General features: G+C 32.0%; 4 protein-coding genes and 1 long non-coding RNA gene across 8 annotated transcripts in view; 2 read left to right on the forward strand and 3 right to left on the reverse strand.

The window, feature by feature from the left end:
• Nucleotides 1-6: 6 nt before the first annotated feature.
• LOC115243306 (ribosomal protein S6 kinase beta-1-like) lies at nt 7-6,795 on the reverse strand. 2 transcript variants are annotated; one of them, XM_029820175.1, is made up of 14 exons: nt 6,655-6,795; nt 6,201-6,279; nt 5,535-5,929; nt 5,369-5,403; nt 5,051-5,243; nt 3,233-3,316; nt 2,856-2,989; nt 2,719-2,781; nt 2,464-2,592; nt 2,291-2,381; nt 2,079-2,195; nt 1,571-1,810; nt 1,296-1,477; nt 7-1,171 (listed from the first exon to the last, which is right to left on the reverse strand). In XM_029820175.1, the coding sequence occupies exons 3-14, from the start codon at nt 5,622-5,624 to the stop codon at nt 1,114-1,116; spliced, it is 1,416 nt and encodes a 471-aa protein (XP_029676035.1). In that variant the 5' UTR covers nt 5,625-5,929; nt 6,201-6,279; nt 6,655-6,795; the 3' UTR covers nt 7-1,113. The 2 variants fall into 2 exon arrangements, with proteins under 2 accessions (XP_029676035.1, XP_029676034.1); XM_029820174.1 differs by lacking the exons at nt 5,051-5,243; nt 5,369-5,403; nt 5,535-5,929; nt 6,201-6,279; nt 6,655-6,795 and adding exons at nt 3,833-4,025; nt 4,151-4,185; nt 4,317-4,700.
• Nucleotides 6,342-7,835, forward strand: LOC115243310 (thioredoxin domain-containing protein 17-like). Its single transcript, XM_029820185.1, has 3 exons — nt 6,342-6,857; nt 7,326-7,407; nt 7,611-7,835. Exons 1-3 carry the CDS (start codon nt 6,713-6,715, stop codon nt 7,762-7,764), a joined length of 381 nt encoding a protein of 126 aa, XP_029676045.1. The 5' UTR covers nt 6,342-6,712; the 3' UTR covers nt 7,765-7,835.
• On the reverse strand, nt 7,784-20,494 carry LOC115243308 (SEC14-like protein 2). Of its 2 annotated transcripts, none has more exons than XM_029820176.1 (11): nt 20,221-20,494; nt 18,649-18,823; nt 13,975-14,044; nt 13,336-13,379; nt 11,970-12,087; nt 10,036-10,245; nt 9,819-9,899; nt 9,219-9,418; nt 8,618-8,760; nt 8,394-8,548; nt 7,784-8,313 (listed from the first exon to the last, which is right to left on the reverse strand). In XM_029820176.1, the coding sequence occupies exons 2-11, from the start codon at nt 18,697-18,699 to the stop codon at nt 8,201-8,203; spliced, it is 1,185 nt and encodes a 394-aa protein (XP_029676036.1). In that variant the 5' UTR covers nt 18,700-18,823; nt 20,221-20,494; the 3' UTR covers nt 7,784-8,200. The 2 variants fall into 2 exon arrangements, with proteins under 2 accessions (XP_029676036.1, XP_029676037.1); XM_029820177.1 differs by having other exon boundaries at nt 20,234-20,449.
• Nucleotides 20,495-20,657: 163 nt separating this feature from the next.
• Nucleotides 20,658-23,009, forward strand: part of LOC115243309 (calcium release-activated calcium channel protein 1-like) — a 24,847-nt gene continuing 22,495 nt past the window's right edge. The window contains exon 1 of one of the 2 annotated variants that reach the window (XM_029820180.1): nt 20,658-20,893. In XM_029820180.1, coding sequence (XP_029676040.1) covers nt 20,806-20,893 — 88 coding nt within the window. In that variant the 5' untranslated portion in view covers nt 20,658-20,805. Of the gene's footprint in view, nt 20,898-23,009 lie in introns of both variants that reach the window. The other variant, XM_029820182.1, reaches the window with a different exon arrangement.
• LOC115243311 lies at nt 20,909-22,373 on the reverse strand. Its single transcript, XR_003885216.1, has 3 exons — nt 22,164-22,373; nt 21,396-21,571; nt 20,909-21,161 (listed from the first exon to the last, which is right to left on the reverse strand). It is a non-coding gene; the product is annotated as an uncharacterized LOC115243311 (long non-coding RNA).

Raw genomic sequence — 23,009 nt, forward strand, 5'->3', positions numbered from 1 at the left:
ATTAATAATTTTTTTAAATAATTTTAATATTTTAATTATTAATAATTTCTTTATAAAAAAGTTATAGAGAATGACAACGTTCTTCTCATTCCAAAATATTGATAATTACAGTATATGACTATTTAACAGAATGTTTTTTCTAGAGAATATAAAGTATGTTGTAATTAAATTTGCAATAGGAACTTTTTCATTGTGTAAATGCAATTCCATTATACCTCTTATATATTTCATCTCTTTATATTATTATTATTTAGGCGAACTATTTTTTATTGCCATGGAAACGTTATTACTGCTGAAAATATTTTCCACAGATGATATTAGAGAAATATTTTCTCCTAACAGACAATAGTATATATGGAACGAACCTGGAGCGGCGGAGCGGTTGTGGTAGCATCTTTCAAGTTTTCTTGTCAAGAGTAATTAACGTTAATCGTTAAATTGTAATTGGGAGCGTAGTTGTAAATATATAAAATAAGTTTATATTATAGAGAGACATATATATACTGTTATATATAAATCTTCAGATGTAAAAATATTATCAAGATTAAGTCTTTAGCATCTAATAATTATACAGCTTCTTACGTTTCAAGCATATTATGCTTGAATATTCCCAAGTTTTTAAAAGCTTATCTTAGTTAAACCACAGTACAAATTACGATATTATATGATAATAACACGATTGCTGCATCAATAGTAATACTTATAAAAATTCATGCATGAATAATCCAATGCAAGACATTTTTTACTAAATTTCTTATGTAAAAAAAAGTGGGGGACATAATTTGTGTTATGTAATTATGTAACATAATATGCTTCCTTGCAGGTTATTTTCAAACTTATTCAATAAAATTGCAACTACTCAGAGCGCTACCAGATAACTGCTGCGTCGCTGTTAAATTATATAGTATTAACTTTTTTTATTCAAACAAAATATACAAATATAAAAAAAAAATATATTAGCTAAATGTGTAACTGCTGGATATCCAAGTAAAGTAATAATGGATATTGAATCCATTCCCTAACTATTCTCTCTAAATTATAAAACCCCTCCCTGAGCATTATGAATATCCAGCAGTTGGACAAAAATGCTATCTACTAGTCTGATAGCAATGGTTAGCCTATCTCAATCATCTCTGTATCTTCCATATTGCTGTGGCCGACTCCACCATGCCTAAAAAATTATTGTCCATACTATTTTTAACTCGAAGACTTTACGTAAGACCTATTACAAAGTCCTATGTATAGAAAAAATATAATCAATAATATATAAGAATTCAAAATTTTTGTATTTTAACCTGTGATTCGGCAAATGCGTAGTGTGAAGATGGAAATGCGTTGTCCGAGGCGAAAAACCGCGCGAAGATGCTTTACGAGGACTTCTGGCTTTTATAACTCGTGGCTGCGACACAGTAGTTAGGTACCGTGATTGTTGCGAATACACATCCTCCAATATGCTCGGTGCTACATATGTAAATCCCTGAAAAAAAGTTTGCATTAAAATACAACCAAATGTGACTGGTTCATGTGGATGGTTGATTATATATATACACACTTAAAAAGAGAAACTCACCTGGAATACTCTATTAGCCGATTCGCTTAAAGTGCATTCTACTGGCGAATCTATTGGTGCTGAAGCGGTAAATTTTTTATCAAATTGCGAGACGTCGTCTTCACTAGCCAATATTGGTTTAAAAGGAGGTTCTAATTTTCGAGATATAACATCATCCCAACTGATATGTTTGAAAAACTTGTGTGCTTTTATTTGTTCGCCATCCAATGAGCCAGACCCCAATCTTTGCGCAACTGGTCTCTATAAAAGTCAATTATATATCTATATAATATTATCATTAAAAAAATTGTATCCGTGTTTTGTTTAATGAAAAGATCTATACATGATGTGTACAAGTATTAAGCTTATAAGATTTGTTATCAAAACATCTTTTTTAACACAGGATTATTTGTTTGAATTAAATGTACATTAATCAACAATATAATAAATAATGTAATTAATTAATAAAATCTAAATCTACATTAATCAATAAAATAATATAATTAATCATCAGTTTATGAATACTAACTTTTAATAATTTCCGAAGAAGGTCTTTGGCATCGGGCGTTAGATATGGTGGAAGAATCAATTTACCACGTAGAATTTTGTCAATCGTTTTCTTTCTGTTATCCGAGGTAAATGGTGGCTGAAAAATTTGTTAATGCCAAATAATATTGTGCAATTATGCACAGCATTATTTAACTTTATGTATGTGCTTATATATGTAATAATTATACATACAAGTCCTGTAAGCATGTCATACATTAAAGTTCCCAAACTCCACCAATCCACTGCTTTTCCATGTCCATTTCTTGTTAAGATTTCAGGTGCCCTTGAATAAAAAAATAATGTTACAATCAGTATAAATTATAATCGCAATATTTCTAAATTATTAGTTATTCGACACTCCTTACATGTACTCAATAGTACCACAGAATGTGTGAGTTAGAGCACCTTCCTGTATATGCTCCTTACACAATCCAAAATCAGTTAACTTAATATGTCCTTCTGAATCCAATAAAACATTTTCCGGTTTTAAATCTCTAAAATTATTCATTACAAGAATTATTAATTCAATGCTATATACAAAAGTAAAGAAATATATCTTAGTAACTCTTGACACATAACACATGACATATACAATTTATTAGAAAGAAAATATGCAGTACCTGTATATAATTCCTTGCAAGTGGAGATGTTGCAAAGCCAATGTAATTTCACATAAATAAAAGCTGTAAAACAAGTAAAAGACAATAGTATACATGTTTGTAAAACATATTTTAAAATGCATTTATAATTCGCTTACCGTGCAGCGTCTTCCAAAAAAACTCCTTCATCATCTAATTGCCGAAATAGTTCACCGCCACACATATATTCCAATATCAGATATAATTTGTCACCAGTTTGGAATGCGTACTTAAGATCTACGATAAAAGGATGCTGCCAGAAGCAAGAATCAATATATAAATTGATACTTTGCATAAAATATAATAAATATAGAGAAGTTAATAGGGAATTAATTTGTTAAAATTTATCTAAAAGATATTAGTTTATAAATTTAAAGTTACTAATTATAAAGATCTTTTCTTTCTAGTATTTGAAAGATTATACATGTGTGTATATAAACTGTTTGCACAATCTGAATATTCCAATTAAATTTTTTAGCAGATAGAAATAACTAACCTTTATAGACTCCAAAATATTTCTTTCGGTTTTAGTGTGATCTGTATCTTTCTGATTTCTTATAATTGAAGCTTTGCGCAATACCTGTTGAAATGGTACACAAAAATATTTTAGATAACTGAAGAAAAGTTATGCATAAAAAAATAGTGTGTATATATGTGTGTATTTAAAAAAATATATATTATATATATGTGTAATAAGATTAATGTACTATCATTCTAAAGATAAAACTATAAAAACTAATTGAATTGATTTCGTAATTGGAAAATTTATGTAAAATTTCTAATAAATATGTTCAAATTATTAAAATACACTATAAATGTCATATAAATATACCATAAAATGCTCATCGAATAATAAGAAGAACATGAAATGCAAAATTGCATAATTTTTATACAGTATTATGTAATAAGGTGAAATAATGAGATATCTCCCTCTCTCTCTCACACTCTTAAATTTTTGATGCTATTGCAATTCTTTACTCAAAAGAGTATATATCTTTTTTCTTTTCTTTTGTTTTTTTGTATTTGTTTTCTTTTTTTTTTTTACAGACATGATACTCTGGAGCAATAGATAATATGTGTAAACAGATTTCTATACCTTCATTGCAAAGATCGTGCCACTGTCATTTCCTGTTACTTTGCGTACTTGGAAGACCTTGCCGTAACCGCCTTTCCCGATAACTTTGCACAACTCAAAATCTTGCGGCCCGACCTTCTCGCGTTCGCGGTTGACATTTTGCTCGCATATCGGCACCGCTTCCACGCTTCCGACGTCGGAATTGTCGGACGAACTGCGAAAAATCGTAAGTAAAATATCTCCTCTCGTCAGTTCCAAAATATATCAAGAGGGTGAGAGGATCCCGTAGGCGACCGCGTGCTCTCGCAACGCGAGACACGCGCGCGGCTCTTTACTCACTTTGCAATCCCGCTCGGATCGGCATCGCCCTCCTCCTGCGACAGAAAAACAGATGCGGCGTTAAAAGCGTTCACGTGTTATCGCCCGCGATATTAACGCGAGGAGGGGAACGGAGGATCGGGATTTTCGGGACTGAGGAAAGTCGCGTGAAGAAATCGAGCCTTACCGCGCCGAACTCGATGACATCGTCGTCATCCGACTCGTCTCTTTGCAGCAGCCCAGCGTCCTGCAGCTCGAAGTCGAAGATCGCTGACATCGTGCTAGCTGGATTAATGTGTTGACGTTGCTGGCCGCGAAAAGAGTGTCAATCTTGCGCGTCGAACGTGCTCGTCAATTGATTCGTACAAATCAGTGGAACAGTTTAGCACGAGCGTACTCTCGTTACGTCAAGCCAAGTACTCTCGTTCACTCTTCACTCTCGTTCGCGGAATGCAATGCCGGATTCGCCAGAACGGTCTTGTCGCAGCCACGCCGACGAGATGGGGGAAGCGTGATTCACCAATCACGTCACGTCTCCCACGCTGTGATTTTACGCGGCAATTTTGAATCTGTCGCATCGTAATTGGAAAATTTATGTAAAATTTCTAATAAATATGTTCAAATTATTAAAATACACTATAAATGTCATATAAATATACCATAAAATGCTCATCGAATAATAAGAAGAACATGAAATGCAAAATTGCATAATTTTTATACAGTATTATGTAATAAGGTGAAATAATGAGATATCTCCCTCTCTCTCTCACTCTTAAATTTTTGATGCTATTGCAATTCTTTACTCAAAAGAGTATATATCTTTTTTCTTTTCTTTTGTTTTTTTGTATTTGTTTTCTTTTTTTTTTTTACAGACATGATACTCTGGAGCAATAGATAATATGTGTAAACAGATTTCTATACCTTCATTGCAAAGATCGTGCCACTGTCATTTCCTGTTACTTTGCGTACTTGGAAGACCTTGCCGTAACCGCCTTTCCCGATAACTTTGCACAACTCAAAATCTTGCGGCCCGACCTTCTCGCGTTCGCGGTTGACATTTTGCTCGCATATCGGCACCGCTTCCACGCTTCCGACGTCGGAATTGTCGGACGAACTGCGAAAAATCGTAAGTAAAATATCTCCTCTCGTCAGTTCCAAAATATATCAAGAGGGTGAGAGGATCCCGTAGGCGACCGCGTGCTCTCGCAACGCGAGACACGCGCGCGGCTCTTTACTCACTTTGCAATCCCGCTCGGATCGGCATCGCCCTCCTCCTGCGACAGAAAAACAGATGCGGCGTTAAAAGCGTTCACGTGTTATCGCCCGCGATATTAACGCGAGGAGGGGAATGGAGGATCGGGATTTTCGGGACTGAGGAAAGTCGCGTGAAGAAATCGAGCCTTACCGCGCCGAACTCGATGACATCGTCGTCATCCGACTCGTCTCTTTGCAGCAGCCCAGCGTCCTGCAGCTCGAAGTCGAAGATCGCTGACATCGTGCTAGCTGGATTAATGTGTTGACGTTGCTGGCCGCGAAAAGAGTGTCAATCTTGCGCGTCGAACGTGCTCGTCAATTGATTCGTACAAATCAGTGGAACAGTTTAGCACGAGCGTACTCTCGTTACGTCAAGCCAAGTACTCTCGTTCACTCTTCACTCTCGTTCGCGGAATGCAATGCCGGATTCGCCAGAACGGTCTTGTCGCAGCCACGCCGACGAGATGGGGGAAGCGTGATTCACCAATCACGTCACGTCTCCCACGCTGTGATTTTACGCGGCAATTTTGAATCTGTCGCATGCTACTTTGGAACAAAAGAAATCTTTCATTCATATGTTACGTAATAAATGTGTATTTTTATGCATCTAATGATAAATGAAGATTTTAATATGCAGTAATCGTGTTTTTATATCTTTCACATACTTGTCGTGCTTCTATAAATTTTTTATCAGGATTTATCGTTACACTCTTATATCTATGAAATACATAATTTATTGAATGTACTAAAATAGATTAAATTGATTGCGCTTCGAATATTAACTTTGAAAAGTGCCCTGCCGATATTTATTTCATACTTTTTCGTAATCTTTTGTTTGGATCAGCTTTGTGTTCTCTCTCTCTTTGTTTCGAAGAAGTATATCCTATGTCGAATTCCTGGAACGTAAACACGTCATGTGCTCGAATAAAGATCACCGAGCGACACGCGAAGTATCTATAGATATACATATACTAACGGATTGTGTAATTTTGCGAAATCATGATCACGATCAGATATATCGAATTTTATTCGAGCGAGAGATCTTTGCTCAACAAGGGAATTATTAAGAGCACGATTTATCGATATTATCAATACAATTTATGAAATATTATCGGAATATGCGACACACACACACACATATGCGCCGAGATAATATCTTTTACAATTAATTACGAAATGTGTAAAATCCCATCGTGCTATGTATGTATGTATCGTAGATAAAAACGGAGATAACACCGAATAGCTCCTATAAAATATAGAATTTCACGCACTTTTCACTTGTCACCCATCTTTCTGGCGAGCCCGATCAGTGAGCGCGATTTGTCAAAGATGGTACGGCGTCTTCATCTGCAGGGATACGAGAGTTTTGTCAAATATGTAGACGATCTGGGAACCGCGGAACAGGTGTATGTACTTTACACCGGCACGAAGCTATCCGATACCGGCAAAAGCTGGTGTCCGGATTGCGTGGAAGGTGAGTGAATCTTACACGAGGATGCCTACATAACCTACATTTTTTTTTGTGTGCGTATTTCGCGTACATATTTCTATTACTAGAATCACATATATGTCAAAAATATCGGCGATGTTCAGATTTTGACAAGTAGAGAATGTTACATAATTGAATAATGGAAATAAAAATATTTCGTTTAGGATGCATTTCTCGAAAATAAACTTATTAATATTATTGGTTTTGGAATAAACTTTTTTTTTGTTTATTGATCACAAATTTCGCGCTAAAATATAAAGCTACAATCATCGAAGAATTGGAAAAATGTAGTAAAGACCGTTTGCGTTATCTGGATTTGAATCAGCAATTTATTATCTGATTTTAATTATCGTTATATGTATCATTATTGTTACATACAAAAAAAAAAAGAAAGCATAAACATATTATTATTGATATAGTGAGATTTTAAGTATTCACTTTATTTCATTTCAGCTGATCCATTTATTGAACAAGGTTTTGAAACGGCACCTGAAGGAACACAGTTAGTAATAGTGGAAGTTGGGGACAGATCATTGTAAGTAAATAAGATGTTTTACTTTTATACTTTTGCAACTATTATTTTTAGATAAATTACTGTAAATATTTTTGTACAGTAATAACTGCATCAATTATAATTGCATTTATTAATAACTGCATAAAATTATATAAAAAGCTAGATAAAAAAAAAGAAAAGTTATAAGACAAAAGCTCTAGAATATCTTTCGTATGTTATCCTAGTTGGAAGGATCGTGATTGTCCATTCAGAACAAATCCTATTACCAAGTTGAAAGTCTTGCCAACTCTAATTAAATGGAATACTGAAAAACGTTTAGAGGGTGATCAATTGCTAAAACCTGAACTTATTGATATGTTAATCACAGAAGATGATTAAGTATAATACATTTTTTTGTATTTTATATAAAAAGTATATTGTACATATCACGTGAATTATAAATATTCTATGCAAACATTACACTCTTATATCCCATATATTTTTCCATTATCCAGCTTTAAAGAAACGAATATTAAATTATTATGCTTTATGTGTGCATTTACATATTTTAATTACTATTGCAATAAAGATCAATTTAATTTTTTAAATAACGACGAATTAAGATATTAATGGATTACATAACTGTGGTTTTAAATCTATAAATTATAAAAGAGGTTTATACCTTCAATTTTTTTTGGATTTATATCGCGAAACCTATAATATTAATATTCGTTCGCGAAATCTTATTTAGCCTAATCTATTCGAAACACTGTGTCCTATAAAACTACAAGTATAACTATAATTTTAAATTTCTTAATATGAAACCTGCTTGGAACTATGCAATCGGTGCCATTTTCTTTAAATCTTCCGTCGGTGGTAACACACGTACGGAATAGTGAACTTTCTTATTCCTCAAAAAGCTGTAAGTATTATCGAAGACGATGGAATCTAAAACAAATAAATTTATATAGATGACATCTCCTTCGTTGTTATTGTTATTCATTCTAGTGCTCCAACAATGAGCTTACAGATAGCCGGATCTTCGCAGGTCAATATCCCTATTTCGTCCGATTGATGGGATGCGACTCTTCGAATAGGTATAACTTCTGTCTGCGTACCATTTGCGGTGTCCTTCTTTAAAATCCCAAACTTAATGTCGTGACCTTCGCTTCGGAATTCCCAGCTACACAAAAACGAGTCAAAATTGATTTGAAAAAAAATTGAAAATGCAGTCTTGATAAGGAAAATTTACCTTAAAATGGAGCCTTTTTCGAGTGTGGAGATATCGAATTCTAGCTTTTTACCTTTTCGAACGGTAACGGTAGTATAATCGTCGTTTGATTTATCCATATTGTTGGTATACATTTCTTTAGGTATCTTACCACCTTGACAAATCTGGCAACAATCTCAATTATCATTCTCTGAGATGAAATATGTAATGAATTAATAATATTTTACATTTAAAGAAGAAAATTTCATTTTTTAAAATAAATAAATGCATTTTATATAAAGCAAACGAAATGCAAGAGTTAATGGTCGAAAATTAAATTTTTTGATAATTCCAGACTTTATTTTTCTTTAATATAAATTTAAGTAAGGATACTAAAGTTCTTAATAAGTTGAATATATTTTATAATATATCCTAATGTTTAAGATTAATTAGTAATTTATGTATACACATACATATTGTATGTGTGTGTGCGTGTGTGTGTGCGCGCGCGCGCGCGCGTGTGTGTGTGTGTGTATATATATATATTATTTATGTAAATATTATTAATTTAAATATTATTAATAAATCATTCCGATGAATCATGCATAATTTCAAGAGAAAGTTGGATCGATTAAAATGTTACCTTCGAAGTTAATCTCGGATTGCCGTCTGGGTCACATAATGTTCCACCGAAATGAGCGGGTAACTGGTCCTTTGGAATGACCTTCAGTATCACCGCTTGCCATTTGGACGGGTCGGCTTTGTAAATTTGTATTTTCGATAATGTATATTCATTCATAAACTTCTTGGTAATGGAAAATGCAAAAGCGAAAACTCTTGGAGCTGTAACAATAGTTCTAAATTCATTTTTTTCTTCTTTTACAGCATAAATTAATTCCAGAATTAGCCGATTTGAAGAAAAATTACATCGTAAAAAATAAAAATATTTTATTAAAATTACAATATATTATTTTAGGAATTAATCGCTAATATATCGCTAACATAAGCCATGAGGTAAATTTTCTAATTCTTATCATGCCGATTCAAACGTAAAATATAAAACATAAAATTTAAAAGGCATGTAAGAAAGTGTTAAAATGTTTTTTTTAGATATTCGTTGCGAGCGATTTTGTTTTCTTTCTCTTGACCGATAATACGTGAAAATCTATCTACATCTGTTTCATTGCAAACGGTATATTGCTAATCGTATATTATTAATCGTCTATAATTCTGTTGAACCTACCGTTGATGATAAAGCATGTTTTTAGAATTTCGGGATAATTCGCTTCGTACATTTGAATAAGTGTTAGGACCAATTCGCCAGCTGTAACATAAGGGAGCGATAACAATAACATAAGATAACAATAGAAGAGAAAGTTGTTATGTACAATAAAAAATAACGAGAAACTTTGTATCGAAAAATTTCCGAAGCATACCCGGTTTTACCTGAGATATTTTACCTGGTCTCCATAAATATTGCTTAAGATTAAATCCGTCCATATCGAAAATGACAGTTAGTTGATTTGCAACCTGTCCGTGCTTCTTGGATTGTTCTCTGGCTAGTTTCAAGTAATGATCCAAGATTTTTATCGTAACTTTGACATATTCCTGCGGGGTTATCACGTGTAACATTCCGTATATATCCATTCCGGCAAACGGTACGATGATGACTGCAACAATTTATTCTTTATACACGTATGCTTATCTTTGCATTCTCTCCGGTTTACATACGAAGAAAACGATATACTTTTTATAAATTCACGATCAAAAATATTTTTCTTTTTTCAAGAAGGGTGTTGAAATAGGGTCAAAATTTGCCTGTAATGGAAATGTATGAAATGTATCTATTATTTTTATATTCGTATTTACTCTATTATCTTACTATATCCCCGCAGTAATAGAAGAAAAATGTGTATGCGAGATACTACATGAATAATGAAAAAAATAGGGAACGCAGCGTGAGTCTGCAAAGCATAGAACCATAAAAATGTAGAATTTCGGTAAACATGAGCAGCATCCTCCCTCCCCCCCCCCTTCCCTCTTTCTCTTCCAAAAACATCAATAAAAGAAGACTTTTATTATTCAGTTACCATTTATTCATTAGAAAATATTTGCTGCAAAACGAGACTTTCCTGTAGAACAACTGCATTTTCACAAAGTTTCTTGGATTTTAGACAATTTTAAGGTTCATATTCGAGAGTTCAGCAAGCCCAAAAATATAAAGATAGATTGATTTCATAAATTACCCTTACAGACAAATTTTGATCCTATTTCAACAACTCTTATGTAATTGGATTTGTTTATATGAAAAATTTAAGAGTGAAAATATTTACACCTATTGTCGCTAAGAATAAACACTGTTCTCGTAACAATGTTTTTCCGTCAACCACTTAAAGTCACATTTTATAACGCAATTTTTTTCAAGTTTGTTTTTTATTTTATTGTTATATATCTCTAAATTCAAATAAACGTGTAAAATGTAAATATTTATAATTAATGCTAAGAATCTAAATAATACACAATGCAATATATATAATTTAACAAATTTAGATGGAACCATTATAATAATAATCTTGTTATTTTTACAAGGATTCTTTTAGAATCAATATTTAAAAATTGTTCTCAAAGTCTAAGATAGAGTAGAAACTTGTTTAATTTGCAATGGAATAGAAACTTTTTTAACAATTTTTATTCTCTATTTTCGAATAACAAAATTATTCTTTTCGTTAGAAAGCTACGAATGTTTAAACGTTTATCTTGTTATAACAATCAAAGGGATTAATTTGAAAAATGATAATATAGGATGATGCATCTTGAAGCAACGGCCATATTCTTTCCATGCATATATATATATTTCATATAGGGAAAAGTATACTGGTTGAAAGTAAGAAGGAGACCTTGACCAGATTCTTTACCAAAATATTGAAACTTGTTGCGTTCCACGCTCTCAAGTATGTTGATCGTTATATTTGCTACCAAATCGAACCAGCCGCATAAGCGGCCAGGAGCAGACTTTTATTTTTCCGCTGTCGTATCCATATGTTTATAAATGTATTATATCTGACGTATATATACGATATTTTCATTATAATTATAATATATCGATGACATCCAAATAAATTTGTCAGTAAATTTTTTGTATATTTAATACGTCTTTCGATGATTTATGTGTGAATCTTTTTGCACAATAAAATCTTTTAAATTATATTGGTTCGGTCAGAGTTATCATACTTGTTTTATAATGTTATAATAATGTTATAAATATCGACAATTATACTGTTACAATATAATAACGTAAATTGATAAATAACAATATAATTTAAAGCAATTCGTGGATTTGTGTAATATTCAAAGATTAATGATCTTGATTTTAATAAAATTAAAAAGATCTTACCTGGGGCACCATCTTTATCGAATCCGCTTAATCCATAAGGGAAGTAAGACTTTACCATTGGAGGAAAATCCCATTCAGATAAATTATCAGCATCCCATTGTTTCCGCCAATCTAAAGACTACGAATAAATTTTTTTTCATAATATGTTTATCGTTATTTAATTATCACAAAAGTACGTGAAATTAAACGATACAAATGAAGATTATGAAAATTATCAATGAAACTTGATAGGAATTATGATTCCGACACGATATAAATTTTTCTGAATGTTTTTTACAATTTATACTTATTGTTAATGATTTCGTAATGACAGGGTTTCACGCAGGATAGAAAGTGAAAAAGAGTGTAATTTCCTATACGAAGAGATTACTATAGATGATACTAGCCACTTTGCATTATGTACCCACGGTTTTCAATCATCGTGAAACTTCTCTAAACGAGAATCGAGATGGTGACTTTGAACATGCTTCAAGGAATCGCCTCATTACTTTCGACTCACAAAATAGCACAGTACAGAGAACGACTTTCTATTTCGCATAAAACATCTTCCAGAACAAAAAAGCGAAACCGTCGACAGCGATTTATAATCTTCAACATCTGACATCTGAGTGTCCGGAAGAGAGTCCTTTCATTTATTTATTCACACGTAAATTAGCTATAATTATTTTACACAGACTGATTTGATTGCTATTTAAAAAAAACATTATTATTGTTATATCTTTTACATTATGAAATATTATTTTACAAAAAATACAATCTATTAAGTTATATATTTATTACTAAACATGTTTATTGTTATCAAATTAAAGAATTATTTATAAAAGGAAATTTAATTTGTAATTCATTTATCTTCATTCAATTTACAATATTTTTGGAATAATTATATTCATTGTTAAGAGTTAAACTTCAAAATAACATATTAATCTTAGTAGAATAATGTTTAATTTGGGAAACGGATGAAGGTTTCTCATCAAAATGTAACAAACAGAATCTTCAAGGGGCAGCGAGCCGTAACGTGGCTCGCGCTATGTTTACGCCCGCCGCGTTAATATTTAATGGCTTGCGAATAATACACGAGGTAGAGAAATTTAAAAGGCTCGGTGACCGGAACGTGTTTCACCAGACTTTCTCAATTGGATTCGCCTGTGTTTTGTACAAAGCGAATGTTAAGCCTAATCTGTGAACGAGGGTTGAATACGTAATCGACACCTAGTGACCGTGTAACGTAAAATGTATATGTGCGTCTTGTTTACTACGTGATGTGTAGAATATGATATATAGAGTAAGATGTATGGATTTCACAGTCCTATATACATATATGACTGTGAGATCCATAAATTAGATATGTTCTGACATAATTACTTACATCTCTCAACATCTTTTCCGCCGCGGTAGGATCCCATTTTCTCGCTGAAAAATAAATATAAATTCGAGAATGAGAAATTGCGCTAAATCACATGTATATATAAAAGATATTTCTATATATCTATAATACATATTTTCCTATTTTATCCATATTTCCATATTTATTCATATTTCCATATTTTAGTAATAAAACTTGATATTATACAAATGTGATAGTATTAAAATCAATAAGTAGAATTTTCATTTTAAATATAAAATCACTACATTTTAAATGAAATCTAAATCTCATTGTCAGTTAAATGCAGTTGCTGATCGCCTAAACTCGCGTCAAGAGATTTTCCATCGTTCAATAATAAAATACGTTACGTAGTTTGACGTAAATCACAGTTCACCGTTAATAACCGATAATCCTGAGCTTCCGCAAATTTCAAAACAATTTAATTACTTCGCAAACATTGCTTCAGTAGACGCGAAATGGAAAGCTGATGGACATAACATCAATTAATAACGATGCAAATGTTGCTCACGATGCGCTAGACATTGCGCTGTACATTGTGTACATACACATTAAGGGATAACACTTATCAAAATCACAAAGTGTGTTTCCTTCGATGTTATTAATACATTGTCAGACTCGTACCTCTCAACCAACGAACCAGAAAATGATCATCGTGATGTGGTTGCAAGACATCTTGCACGGATCGCCTGAACTAAAAGAAAAGCATATCTATATATTTTTTTTACATGCATTATCCAATAATAATATCAATATTAAAAGTGATTGATTACATAATTTAACATGATTTCTGATAAGATCATGATATCTATGATGTTGCGTGCGAGCTACACAACACAAAAGAAATTCTGTATTTATAAATATATATTATAATATATTTTCATATGTTCAGTTATATGCGCGTACAAAATGCGGCTAATTTTTATTTACGTTGTACATATATTTACGCTAAATATTTTATTTAGATTTTTTATTTTATTTACGCTTTTTCCGGAAAGTGGTGGCGTTTTTTGCGTGTCGATTTTGTTTATTTTGCCAACGACAAAGTTTTTGTATGCACAATTATTATTTACAGGAAATACAATCGTCATGTGTCGTGTTAGACGCAAGGAAGTGAAATTTCCTTGTCGGCTCTCTAAATTATCAATGTTGTCTCCATACTAACATACGGTCCATATTGACTTGTTACAAGCAAACCTTCATTAAAGTGTCTACGTTTACTTTCACTGAAAACTTTAGGAAATCAAAGAGAATACAGAATTTGGTATGGTACCATGACGTAGTATTTACTTCCTATAAATGTTTTCTTGTATATGTTTATTATTTATTTTATTAATTCTGCTCATATAAACGATTGAAACTGAAAAGATTTTCCGCAAACAAAACCTCAGAAATTTAACTAGATCAAAATTAAACAAAAAGATTTTTTTAAATCGAATTATTAAAATTATTAATAAGTTAGTAAAGAAAAAGTTTTAAAATTTAATGAAAACAACTATGAGAGAATAAATGCAGCTAAAATAATTAAAAAAAAAAAAATGGAATATATGTATGAATGGATTCCAAATTCGTATTTGTACATAATTTTGATACATCAATATTTGATGACAAGTATTATTATTATTAAATGATAATCAATATATATCAATTAATCTCTTGTTTTTATTAAATGCGGGAGCGTTTTTAGCACAATAGCTCAACGAAATTAAAGCGTAATGCATGCGCCGTATTAATTGAATACGAAAACTTTTTTTGGAAAAACAGCTGAAATATAAATTTTTTAAATTATTCTATGTTATAAATCACGATTATTCTATCATACATAACGAATTATTATATACAAAATAATAATATAAATAATATAAATAATAATAAATAATGATATGTGGTACGTCGTCTCTTGTGTAATAAAATAACGGCATATCATGGTATAAATTCCATATAATCGATAGATAAAAACAGAGAAAAATACGCAAAGGTGAAAAGGATCGGCATCTCTTATACGTCACGTATGATTATTCGATGGCGAATAAACCGGTTCCTCTCCTGCCAAACAGACTTGGATTTGCCTACGCGTAATTTTTATAGATCCGCGTATCGCGTATTTAAGCAAAGTTAAGTCGTTAAGTGTATTGTTTTGTTTGCGTTTTGCAAAAGATATGATAAAACGTTTGATATTAATTTTTTTTGTAAAGTCGAGAGATATTACATGTAATCATTCATCTTTATTCTATGAATTATAACATCGAAAGAAAAATCGTGCGATTGATTTCCGCTTATTATGAATAAATCTCTTTGTTTCGATAATAAAAACCTCTGTAAAGCAAAAAATCTTCTCATTTAATCATGACCTCATGTCTCATTTTGATACGTTACATAAATATTCCTGCTACAATCAGAACTAATTGTAAGATACTATCAAAGAGATAGCGAAATTTAGAAATATTACAAATTAATTTGATTTCTTTAATGAAAATATGCTTTAAAAAACGACAAAATTATTATTCTTTATCTTACTTAGTATTAAAATATTTACTAATTTCATTATTATCAATAATATGAATTATTTCATCGTGTTGTCAATTTGTATAAATCATCAAATTCTTATTTAAAGATTTTTAGATAATTGTGAGAGAGTAGAGAGATATAAATCTCAAAAATCATAGCGCGTCTGCTAAATTTTCGATTCGATATAATTTTTATATCTTTGTTCCTACCTCGTACATCGAGCTAATAACTTCTACCGCAAATTTCTGCGTCTACTGAAGTTTCTACCACATTATATGCGATTGCTTCATCCACCCAGGGCAAGTTGAGGAAAAGTCATTTTACGCGAATGCACGTCGCGAGAGTTATTTCACCTATCGGATTTTCGCGCGTATCCGATGTTGTAATTCAAGACGGCGGATTTATGTATTGAGGATCTTTTAAAGTATGTCGCGCGAGATCTGCGTGTGCCCGATTGTTCTCGTGTCGTATGCCATGACTGTCATAGTAGGCTCATGAAAGTGTCGTCGCACTTACTGTCGATGACAGGACGTTCCTTTTCATTCGATGAAAAAAAAAAGACGATTGACTCGACCGATTGAAGCTGGCCAAAATGTACTAAATTTTATTTTACTAATACTAATAGATCTATCCACTATCTACTTCTTATTAAAATTTTGTGATTAGAAGACAAAATATATTACAACAACAAGATAATAAGTATAATTTAATAGAAGGTGGTCGAAAATTGGCGAATCAGGTTTTTTAAACGTTTTTTTGTTAACGAATTAATTTAAGAAAATATTGACTCACAAAGCGAAATATTTGAAGTGAAATATAAGTCAAATAACTTTTTCTCGCGATCGATGCAAAAAGCACAATCGTCAATTTCTTTTTCGTGATTCGGTGCATCTTGCAGCTTGAAATAAGTAGCTGGTTGCCTGCTACTTGTTCCAGATACCGAAGGTGAACGATCACCAGATTGTAAGGAGTAAAAGCAATCTACGCGCAGTGAAATCTTTTCGCCGTATTGCGAATAACGAAATTTTTAATTTTATTAAGAAATTACGTCAAACCTGGTTAAACCTGATTTGTGCAGGAATTTTTTCTGAATTATTGTGTATGTGTGTATATATATATATAGAAGCTCTTTTTTCACAATAATTATATTGTTTTGATAGGATGTTATAAAATTAACATTTATTCCCATAATATTTTATTTTAAATAGTAAAGTTTTACATACATATAACATCGTGTAATTAAATCATTCTTTTTCTCTTTCGAATAGTAATAATGTCTAAGCGGCAGAAAATATTCTTTATTTTAATGAAGAAAGAAATAACTATTTACTTTATCTTATTCCCTTATGTTATTCGTGACTTTCAATATAGATGGAATGTCTTCAATTTATATAAAAACATTTTATAAATAATAAAATTTTATTAGTGACTGTTTTTCTCTTTTTATTAAAACAAAAGAAAAATTAGTTTTTCATTATAAAGTTCATAGAAGGTCATTTATAACGATTACAAGTATACGCGGATACTTATTACACGTGCAGCTGATCGCGAATCAATAACTTCATATCTATGTGCGTGCTCTTTGGCATAATAAAACACATTATTCTTGTCAAGTACTCGATAAATGTTTATCTTTTGTATTTATGTCATGTCTAGTAGCAGTTGTAACATTGTGTCGATATGTATTATATTATTTACATGATATTGATATTTGTATCAACTTGACAGATATATCAGATCGCGCACATTGTTCTCTCTCCGAGTCGGTTTAAAGATATTATATATATATTTGTTTGAAATTTCCAAAAAGATAATATATTCTTTCTGTGTAATATATTTCGATATCTCGTTTGATATAAAATAACACATAAAACTCGAAAAGTCGGAGTAATAAACAGTGTTACGTGACATATAAGAAAAATATTTTTCATATATTTTTTAAATATCACGGTATTAATATAATATTTATTTCTTTCATTATTTCGAAATAATGCTCAGTTTCGTCCTTAAAATGAAGTTTCAATCATTATTAACATTTACTTGTTTTTTAGTAAAAAATTCATTGTTATTATTCGATAAAATTCAATAAAAAGAAGATTCAGAAATATTTCCAAACGAATATTATTAATCTGCATAAATATTCAGATAGTTTTTCACAATCTGCGAATACTAAAAATGATCGTTGCCCGGATATATTTATTTGAGAGATCTTATACGAGATCTTTAAATGTCTTCACGATTTATTAAAAGAGTTGATGCGAGATTTATTTGGATTCTTTTAATTTTTTACATTTGTCAAATTATTTCATATTTATTGATTAATTAAAAAGAGATTATTGCATTATTTTTATAAACAAAATAATTCAGGGATATACATTTTTAATTTTTTGAGGAAAATAACTTCATATAGCTTGTCGATTTTATATTAAAAAATTATCTATATTGTTTGTGTAACGAGAATAAATTCAAATATTCCGTTCCCATTTGTTGCATATATGTGATTTGACCTCTTTTTAATTTGCATTTATAATTATAAAATACATTATCTCTGAAGAAATTAAAGATTGCAAAAAATATGAATAATATTAACGTTTAAGTGTTTACGTCATATGTATACATATCACTTAACGTTAGAAAAATACATGAGATGTGATAATTGCATATTTTAATGCTTCTCATTGTCAGTGGATTCGCAAATGGATTGCTATCTCTAAATAAAACGTGATGTAAAATTCGACGATATTTAATATTTAATATATTTCTAAAATGCATCATCTCTTCACTACTTACTTTCATTAGTGCAAATCGCTGATCGTCTGCTAATTTCAGTGATGTTGACATTCTTGCTATTTGAAGATTGTTAACGATTTGATTCTAATTTTAATGTCCCTTCAGCCGCTCCTCGATCAACAGTCGATTTCTTCGGCTTTCAAATTCCCGGAATTGATGTCCTTTGTGTCGATAACTATAATATTAAATAAATATATGCGTCTAACGTTATCAATTAATGGAGCATAATCGAGATATTTTTATATCGAAATACAGAACATATATCTTTTCATATATATGTGTAGCTTTATATATCTTCAGATAACATGAAAGAAACTTTTTAGTAGAGAATAAATGTATTACTTTTGATAATAACACAGCAATAGATTCAGGGTAAGAACAATTAAGTGGGAAAACTGGCAGATAAGAGCCAAGGCACGGGTCGGTGCGCGAACTTATTATTGTTAAATTTTATTAACTAATATGTATTAAAAATGTATGTTCCGGACTTTTTTTGGTCCATCTTCAGCATGAATATAAATATATAAAGATTAAATTGGAATTTTAAAACTTGACATACATAACATTTGCAGTTGCATTTTTAATTTGTAATTTGAGTGCAATTACAAATGTTGTGTATGTCAAGTTTTAAAATTCCAATTTAATCTTAATATATTTATATCTATGCTGAAGATGGACCAGAAAACGGTCCGAAACGTACATTTTTAATGCACATTAGTTAATAAAATTTAACAATATAAAATTCGCGCACCGACATTCGCGCTTTGGCTCTTATCTGCCAGTTTTCCCACTTAATCGTTATTATTTTTTATAATGTATTTATCGATTTATCAATTATTATAAATAGCAGATTACATACAGATAGATTTTTCGTATTTGACAAACACTTGATAACGTATATGATAATTAACATTATAATATAAAATGTATTAGCCAATCAAAATTTATTAATAGGATCACAGTTTAAGAAGAGTATTAATTATTTCTTATCTTATCTGTCTCAATAACATCCATCGCAGAAATTATGAAGGAAAATTTCTAAGAGGCACGCACATTACAGAATTTGCATACATTATGATTTTTCACACATCTAAACCGCAATTCATGCACATTGTAATAGCTTCTTAGATTGCCGTTACTCATTATTCATTATCATGTTTGATATATAAACAGGAAAGTTCAAACAATATTTCTTTGCAATATCGTATGCGATAAATATTAATGCTACAGCGCACATAAATTAATGATTTGTTATTAAACTATTATCTCAACACAATTATTATTATCTCAATAACTTTCATTGGTCCATCTTTGTAAACAGCACACAATATCCTCAACACTTTGCAAATATTCAAACGTCTTTTAGACTGAACTTGGTTACCTCAATTATTACCCGCGCGCAAAATGTTAATCACGATTTTAGCGTATAGTTAAAATAGAGGATATAGTATAAACAATTTCTTTTTTTTTTTATAGAAAATGTCGTAATATGTCAAACGTCTTTCACATGCTTTTTGAAAATATTTCCTCTAGACGTAACATTATCAAATTACTATTTACAAGTATACGCACCTCTGATGCTTACCGTATTCGAAATACGGTACCAAGAAGAGCTCTTCAATTAAGATTCTTGAAAACCGCGAGCGCGCTCTTAATCCGGCGAGGCCGCTGTCAAACTGACAGTCTTATTCACTTGACAAAATTTCGGGAACTCCCTTAGATCCGCGATCGCGAACTGTTCGGCGTCGACTGTATTCACTGATCGATGCAACAGGTATCCACCACGCGGCGGTCACGTTGTGTGCGTGCGCGCTCACGTCCATCCGCTCACTCGACACACGATTTCGCTCGCTATAAAGGTAGGATAGATGTATCGTCGCGGAGCGAGCGGTACCGAAGCAATGATACCAGCCGCCGTTCCCCGGCGATGGCGAGTTTCCAAGCCCGACGCCCCACCATATCACCGCGATTACCTGACCTGATCTGACCTGTCTTGGACGTCCGATCTCGCGCGGTCAGCTCGAGCTGGTGCTTGCGACGAGAATCGCGGATTTTCGTTCGCAAACTCGATTGACAAGGCCAATGATTCCCAGTTTGCGTTTCGACATCACAGCCACCGGATAGGCATGTGTCCGGCATTAGGCACCCATCAACGGAATGAGGTTCACCTCGGTGCGACACGAGTACGTTGTGCTCTGGCGACGATGTAGCGTCGAATTGAAGCTAAATGCGAGCGCGACGATACGTGAGTATGTAGTCGCTATTCTTCCTAGAGGTAGTCCGCGCTTACTAATCCCCATCATTGTTTGTGTCACGTCCTATCACGATTACAACATTTTTGCAGCTCGATTTCGAAGGATGGATGACGTTAATGTTTCGTCCCTGAACTATTTGTGAACACGTATTTCACTCTTATATGTCTCTCTTCTCTTTACTAATATATTGGCTGTTGTAGTGTGAAGCAATATAATGAATCCTTGATATTCAGCTTGCTGTATTAATTATGAACATCTCTGTGTGGAAACAGAATCGTTGTAAATCACCATATATAGACATATCTATATCGAACATGTTTCGCAATAATATTTATATTCTATATTTAATGCTGAATGTACTTGTTCACATTTCACATTATATCTAATACGAAGATCACATTCATTTTTAAATGAAAGAGCAAAAGAATTTGTGAGTTTGTACGATCACATTTAGGGTTAAATCATTGTACGAGTAAACTTTTGAAAACTCACCGTAGTGCTTTAAAAGGAGAGATTGTTAGCTATAAAATCATATCGAGTTTTCTGATCGCTGTGTCTTTCGTAAAACGTATCCGACATAAGGCGGTTGTAAACGTGGCATGCTTGGCCTCAAGGTCGACTTAATGTCGGACAAGTCGAGTGTGCCGCTGCAATCATCCCTGGTTTCACTGTAATCATAAAAACGCATATTATTTTACAATGGGAGTAAAAATCGACGGAACTTTTATAGCCGACAAACTATGATCAGTATTAATACAAATATAGTTATAACGGTTCAAGTGAAACGCGTCACGAATTCGAATGAAAAAACATATATAAATGATTCAATAAAAATCATGAGCTCACTTTATATATTTAGAAGAGATTAGAATAATGAAGAACAAAAAATTAATTGCCATCAATATTTGATCGATGATGTTATGATCAGTTTTTGTTTTTCGTTGGCCTTTTCGCGTAGTTTCATATCGAAACATTGCAATTAGGATTGCATATTTAGAATGTAAATATACAAGAAAGATAAACATACAAGATTTTATCGTTAGGCAGAAATAAAATTATATGTATCTTTAATTAAATTTTGAGTTAAAATTAAAAGTCCACCAGAATCCTGCTGTATTTGTTAACATGCCGTACCTAATATATTTAATATATATTTAACACAATGAAATTTATATCGCATATAAATTCCTTTTTTGAAATTTCATTAAAATTAACCGCTCGTTAGATGCCTACATATATGTGCTATCAACATTTACTTACGACAATCAAATATACGATTCAACGTTGCGAATAACTTATCGTAAACAGAAGAAAATAGCGATAGATTAAAAATGGATAACCTCTGTTTATTTCGCCTCGTTAATTTGATTTATTTCCTATCATTTTCTTCGTGTGCTACTTCCGCTAAAACTAGCCGCAAACCGCATAATCCGTTATTCTCCGTATAATGAAGACACAAGTATCACATTCCAACGAGGTTTCCTTTTACTGGTGGCGTTATCTATCGACAAACGTCGGCATTCATTTCGCATTTTGAGCGTCGAGCTCAGTCGATCGCATTTAACTTCGTGCGACTGAATTTTGGAACCAGAGAAATAAATAATAAAATCAGAGAGGCCTTAATAAATAAAATCCTAGATTATAATAAATATAAAGCCAGGCCTTTTAATTAGAGCCATGAAATGTATGTCTTCCTTTAATCTCTCATTTCGTATTTCTGGCAACGTATCGAGCACCAACACTGAAACAGCAACAGATTTGAAAAATAACGTGACAAGCACAAATGGCGCGAAATTTTCAGTCACCATGTTTCAAAAATACCTGATTCTACGCAAATGAAAAGCCGCGCTTATTGATTACTTACTCTATAGATACAGCAAATTTGAATCTTATATTATATGTGTTTGCTAAGTGTGATAATAGTTTATACACACGCGGCACATATGTATTTAACTCTGGTGTGAAATATGCATGTGTGTCAGACACATGTGTCAGTTGTCAGTTCGACTACAGTAGCGCCACTTGACAGATCATACGGCGCGGTACGGTACTACTACGAGCGTAGCCGAGAGATCGTTTTCCGTACATAATCTATATATATATATA

Source organism: Formica exsecta, unplaced genomic scaffold (genome assembly GCF_003651465.1).
Source record: "Formica exsecta isolate Colony F162 unplaced genomic scaffold, ASM365146v1 scaffold72, whole genome shotgun sequence".
In the NCBI taxonomy this organism is placed as follows: Eukaryota; Metazoa; Arthropoda; class Insecta; order Hymenoptera; family Formicidae; genus Formica; species Formica exsecta.